The following is a 6,333-nucleotide window of genomic DNA, read 5'->3' as shown; positions in this document are numbered from 1 at the left end:
TCTATATGATTAGGCAAAAACCAACCCATGTAATCATTTACAATCCAACCTATGTAGCTAAACATGACCCAACCTATATGGCCAAGCACAATCTATATCATGTGGCCAAACATGACCCAGCTCATGTGGTCATGTGTCATCCAACCTATGTGGCTAGGCACGACCCAACTCACGAGTTAATTGTGAATCAATTCAATAGTAATACTCAATCTAACTCAAGAGCAAGGCTCAACTCGAGTCAAAAACCTAGGCTCATGCAACTATGAAATTAGCGCTAGACATATCGTCATCCCTCTATTCAACTCATTGTACCTCAACCCAACCTACTGCCTGGGATAGGCATGTGCAGTGCATGTGACCCATCCAAAGCTCAAGTGGGTCAGTTCTAGGTTAACACTATGTGACTATCCAATTTTTTTTATCATTATTTGTTTGAGTTTGTTAGTTGACTAAATCAAACATATTTAATTAGTTCAAACTGATTCGATGTGATTCCAAACTAGCTTGATAAGTTTAAATCCACTTAACCTAATTGAAATTAATTAAATCTAAATTATACTAAATGATAAGATTGATAAGATTGATAAATAAAACTAATAAGATTGGTTCCATTATATCCTAGCTTGATAATAAATAAAACTAGCTTGATAAGATTGGTTCCATTATATCATAATTGAATTGAGTTTGGTTAAAGTCAATTCAGTTATTTCAATCAAGATTTTTGCTAATTGAGAATTATTAAGAAATTGATGCCTCGTGATTTTATAATTTGATAAACTTAAAAGTTTTCTCTAAATATGTCATTTGAAATTAATTAATAATTTTTTTTATTTTTAAATTAAATTAAATGATATTAATATGATTGTTATCATGTAGAATATGTGATTATACTAAATGACCCATATTAAAAATATAACTTGTGGAAGGAGCTAGGACTCACCATAGTGTGATGCAAAAGTATTACTATTTGGATGAATGAATGAGAATATACATAAATAATCATAATTGATAATGTATCGTATTGATGGTAGATAATATAATTTTGTTTAGGGATTAACAAACAATCAAACATAACGGTCAGTGAGAGATATCACTCTATCTACTAGTAGAAATGCAATATGAGTTCTCTTCATTCGTTGTTGGGAGGAATTCATTCTTAGAGTATATTTCTTCATTTGTTATTATGAGAGTGTATCGGCGTAATATAAGCTTTTATTATCTATGTATATCATCGTGATATGTTGCATGTGATTAATGCATAATTTTATTTATTACATAAGAATTATCATTATTTTTCTAATACATGAGTTTCATAATAAACTGATATATTATCATTTTATATTAAATTATTAATATTTATATATTTGACGAGTATTGAAATGTATTATTATCATATATTTATTTTCAGAATAACCTATTATTTTGTAATAAATTTGAAGCTCGGGTGAAAGAATTTTTTTTGTGATTCTACTAAGAAGACATGATTCATTTTTTTAGTTAAAAAAATTAGTATTTTAAAAATAATAATTCAAATTATGTAAATTATGAATAAAAAATAATTTTTTTATAAATATGAGATCTTGCAAAACTGTTGCATAATAATTAGTATGTGGTTTTAAATTATTAATATTATTTTTTATAATTTATGATAATGAATTACCAAGTTAAAAAATTTTGAACCGATATTGTAATCAAATTTAACTTTATTAACTTAACCAAACCAACCGTTGCTTCCACAAAACTACTAATAATAGTTCTAAGATGATTAATATTATTTCTTTAATTAATTTTTTTTGATATGTTTATGATCAAGTGTAACTTATCTCAATTCGGCATGTAACTTGGTTAATTTTTATTAAACTAATTCAAATTTTTCCTAAACTACTTAGGTATGATTCTAATATGATTAGTACTATTTTTTATTTTTATAAAATTTTATTATAATTAATTATTAAGGTTAGAGATTTTTTTTGAATATTTTTTATAGTCGAACATAACTTAATTCAATTTTGAGTATAAGTATGTCGACTTCTACTAAACCAACTCAAAGTTTCACATAATCACTATTTTTAAAAATATTTTATGATAATTAATTATCAAAATTATAGTTTTTTGAATAGGTTGTATGGTCAATTATAACCTATTTCAATTACTGTAACTCAATCAACTTCAATTAAACCAACTTAAAATTTGATGGAATCACTAGGAAATGATTGGAAGATTATTAATATCTTTTTTATTTAAAAAAAATTATGATAAATATTTATCAAAATTAAAATTCTCTAAATTGCATATGTAATCAAGTCATTTAAGTAAAAGTCTTAAGTGTGAGGTCCTTTTTCATCCGAGTAAAAATAGAAGTGTCCTAAGTGGAAATAAATATATGGGTGTCATTCGATTAAAATAAAGTGAAGGATTTTTTTTGATAAAATATCCTAAATAGATAGAGATATAACACTCGTTGTTCGTTATGTTCACGCCGTCTACCAAACTAATAACTTTGTTTTGGATCTTCCCTCTCTCTTTTCTATTTCTTTTAATTAGAAAAACTTAATTAACCTTCCTAAAACTGTCAAAAATAATAATAATAAAAATAAAAGTACAACAAAAAAAACAGAAGCTTCGTCACCCCAAACACATGAAATCTATGCATATTTGCTATGATTTGCTAATATATGTGCTAAACAATTCATATCCCTAAAAATATATTCAAATGAATCTACTGCTATGGTTTTTCCGTGCAAGCTATCAATGTTCTTTGCACGCCAAGAAGGCATATAAGCGGATGAAGAAGGTTACGTAAGAGGAGATGATCATGCTTCCCCACTTCTACCATGGGATGATGAGCTTGGTGCGTCGATGAAGTGTTAGGAAGATGGTGCTGCTCCAGTATTAACTGATTCATGGCGTTCCTGTCGTCCAACATCATATCCGATGACGACGGTCCGTGGGAGATGAATCCGCCGGTCATGGTCAGATACATGCGGGGAGACAAGAGATGCATCTTAGAGCGCCACAAAAATGGTTGATCCCAGAGCATTGGCTCAACATGACGACGATCTTCCGGCACTTCACCCATGCATATAAGTCGAAATCATCGTCACCTACCATGGTAAAAGTCCACAAGCATATAATATTCTCTTTTTCCTTTACTCTTTACCTTAGCATTTCAATATGTTTGATTTTTGTATGCCACAATAAATGAATATTTATTTAAACAATTAATTAACAATCTTGTAATATGTTGCATAATCAATCAATTAAATTCAATCTGACAAATATAAGCATCAAACAAAATAATTGACATGATTTAAATTAATTAACCGATCAATAAAAAGATATGGAATCTAATTAAAATTTGCCATAAGAAATTCTAAATTTTATCATGCATAAAAAATGTTATACAATTAATTAATTCCAAAATTCATAGAAAGTCTATCGATTAAAACGTAGATTGAATACATGACAAATATCGAAAGCGTGCCATTAACTAAATCTGCGATTCATAAAATTCTACTAATTAAAACATAGATTAAATACTCTTCATGCATCTCAAATTTCGAATGCTTTATAGTAATTAATTCTCAAACTCATAAAAAGCATTTGTCGACTTAAATTGATCAGTCCATATTCTATGATCACTTTGTGTTTGGACCTTCCCTTCTCCTTTCTTATTTTCTCACTAAATAATAAGAGATCCCATTAACCTCCCCATAACAGTAAAAAAAATAGTAAGCACAAAAAAGTTGGACGTTTCAGCTTCCCAAACCGATGAAATCTATGCATATCTGCTATGATTTGCTAATCGACATGTCAAAATGTTTGATCTGCCATTGGAATATATTAAAACGAATCTACGTATCAGCGGTTTCATGCGACTTGTGTTCTTGACACACCGAGAAGACACAGAGATCGAAGAAGAAGAAGAAGAAGAAGAAGAAGAAGAATTAGAAGAAAAGGAAGCAGGAGAAGATGATTACCGGTACGGACTTCTACCATGTGATGACGGGCATGGTGCCGTTGTACGTGGCGATGATACTGGCGTACTTGTCGGTGAAGTGGTGGAAGATCTTCACGCCGGACCAGTGCGCAGGGATCAATCGCTTCGTGGCGCTCTTTGCGGTGCCGCTCTTGTCGTTCCACTTCATCGCCGGCAACGATCCTTATAAGATGAATTATCGGTTCATCGGCGCTGACACGTTGTCCAAGGTTATCGTGCTCGTCATTTTGGCCGTCTGGAGCAATCTCAGCCGCCGCATGTCACTCGATTGGACCATCACCATCTTCTCGCTGGCCACCCTGCCCAACACCCTCGTCATGGGCATCCCGCTGCTCGAGGGCATGTACGGGGAGTACTCCGGCAGCCTCATGGTCCAGATCGTGGTGCTGCAGTGCATCATCTGGTACACCCTCATGCTGTTGCTGCTCGAGTACCGGGCCGGCCGGTTGCTGATCGCGGAGAAGTTCCCGGTCAACGCCGGGGACGTCGCGTCCGTCACCGTGGACCCCGACGTCACGTCGTTGGACGGACACCGTGACATGCTGGAGACGGAGAGCACGATCAGGGAGGACGGCAAGATCCACGTCAATGTGCGCAAGTCGAGCTCGTCGCTATCGGGCAGCCTCTCGCGGCGGTCCATGGAGTTCTCCGACGTCATGCGCTTCTCGTCCAACCTCACCAACCCCGAGATCCACTCGAGGCGGTCGTCCAAGAACCCCACGCCCCGAGGCTCCAGCTTCAACAACGCCGACGTCCAACCACGCAGATCGTCATTCTCCGTTGTGTTCCCCGTCGCCGGTCCATCGGAAATTCAAGAAATCCGAGTGGAAGTTCCTCCGCGCCACAGTACTAACCGACCACTCACTACTTTCCTCGTTCTTTGATGTTTTCCTTACCGAGATTTGATTGTGGTCAATTCTATTAGCGGACGGGCGGAAGGAGAACCAGGAGAGCGGGCCCCAAGACGGCGACGAGATGGTCCAAGAGGCAGCCATTGGCGCGCTCACGATAGTGCCGACGACAATGCCGCCGGCGAGCGTGATGACGAAGCTGATCCTCGTCGTGGTGTGGAGGAAGCTGATCCGTAACCCCAACAACTACGCCAGCCTGATCGGCCTCGCCTGGTCGCTCGTCTCCTTCAAGTAACTCATACCACTCCCGCTCCTTCAAGTAACGAGCACGACTGTTTGATACGTCTTAATCTTTTCTTGCTGTTGGTGCTGTAGATTGCACGTTAACATGCCTGTGATTGTGGCGAAATCCATCTCCATCATGTCGGACACAGGCCTCGGAATGGCTATGTTCAGCCTCGGTCAGTAGTAACTCATCCGACCCCTCCCTCCCGTGCCAATCACTGGCTCTTTTTAGGTATGGAGGATCGTTCTACTAACGGGGTTCCTTTGTTTGGGGTTGGTCAGGGCTGTTCATGGGGCTGCAGCCGAGGATCATAGCATGTGGGAATTTGGCAGCAGCTATTGCCATGGCCATCAGATTCTTAGCAGGGCCTGCTTTCATGGCTATCGCCTCCTTTGCCGTGGGCATCCGCGGCGAGCTCCTGCGCATCGCCATTGTGCAGGTATTATTCTATTCCTAACCGGTTCTCAACACCCCATCCCATCCCAAGCTCGCTCTCTCGTCTTAAGCATTGCGACTCGTTTGACCTTATGAACGATCTGCATTTCTCGGATGTTGGAACGGCGGCAGGCGGCGCTCCCGCAAGGCATTGTCCCCTTTGTGTTCGCAGAGGAGTACAACCTGCATGCTGAGATCCTCAGCACAGCGTGAGTCCATCTCTGCCCACGTTTTGTTCTTTCTGCCATGAGAGCTTTGGCCATAGACTCTGCTGTGCGTGACTGATTGGTGTTCCATTTGTCACAGGGTGATATTTGGGATGATAATTGCGCTGCCCATAACATTGGTGTATTACGTTATAGTTGGTCTAGTGTGATGGAAGGCACGGTTATCCCCACAGGCCATAATAAAGTTATTTTGAGATACTCTGTTGTAAAATTACTCTTCATTTATTATAAGATTAATTAAAATAATTAAGATTAGATTAAAAAAAATTAGATTGGAATAAATATATGAGGGTGAAAGATTTATTGCGATATGATATTTTTTTTATTATTTTAAAAAATTATATTTTTATCTTTTGATCAATATAAATATGAACTGTTAGATCAATCAAAAACATTGCATATAGAAGTACTCCTAGTCTCTTCTATTATTTTCTTCTTTTGCGTCCTAAAGTCAGAAATAAGGAGTGAGTGTTCCTAATCAACTTTTCTTATTTTCAAAAGTAATAGTTACTAATTTCGGGTTATTAAGATGAA

General features: G+C 36.9%; 1 protein-coding gene across 1 annotated transcript; it reads left to right on the top strand.

The window, feature by feature from the left end:
* The first annotated feature begins 3,972 nt into the window (after positions 1 to 3,972).
* LOC135594066 (probable auxin efflux carrier component 1c) lies at positions 3,973 to 5,948 on the top strand. Its single transcript, XM_065084489.1, has 6 exons — positions 3,973 to 4,846; positions 4,926 to 5,142; positions 5,227 to 5,312; positions 5,419 to 5,576; positions 5,705 to 5,781; positions 5,879 to 5,948. Exons 1-6 carry the CDS (start codon positions 3,973 to 3,975, stop codon positions 5,946 to 5,948), a joined length of 1,482 nt encoding a protein of 493 aa, XP_064940561.1.
* The last annotated feature ends 385 nt before the right edge of the window (positions 5,949 to 6,333 follow it).

The sequence above is a fragment of the Musa acuminata genome, chromosome BXJ1-9 (genome assembly GCF_036884655.1).
Source record: "Musa acuminata AAA Group cultivar baxijiao chromosome BXJ1-9, Cavendish_Baxijiao_AAA, whole genome shotgun sequence".
Lineage (NCBI taxonomy): Eukaryota > Viridiplantae > Streptophyta > Magnoliopsida > Zingiberales > Musaceae > Musa > Musa acuminata.
This window is presented reverse-complemented; position numbering and strand designations above follow the sequence as displayed.

Coding starts and splice junctions, on each gene's coding strand:
- LOC135594066 (XM_065084489.1), top strand. CDS start 3,973: ATGATTACCGGTACGGACTTCTACCATGTGATGACGGGCATGGTGCCG. Junction 4,847..4,925: donor GGAAGTTCCTCCGCGCCACA/GTACTAACCGAC, acceptor CAATTCTATTAG/CGGACGGGCGGAAGGAGAAC. Junction 5,313..5,418: donor AATGGCTATGTTCAGCCTCG/GTCAGTAGTAAC, acceptor GGGGTTGGTCAG/GGCTGTTCATGGGGCTGCAG.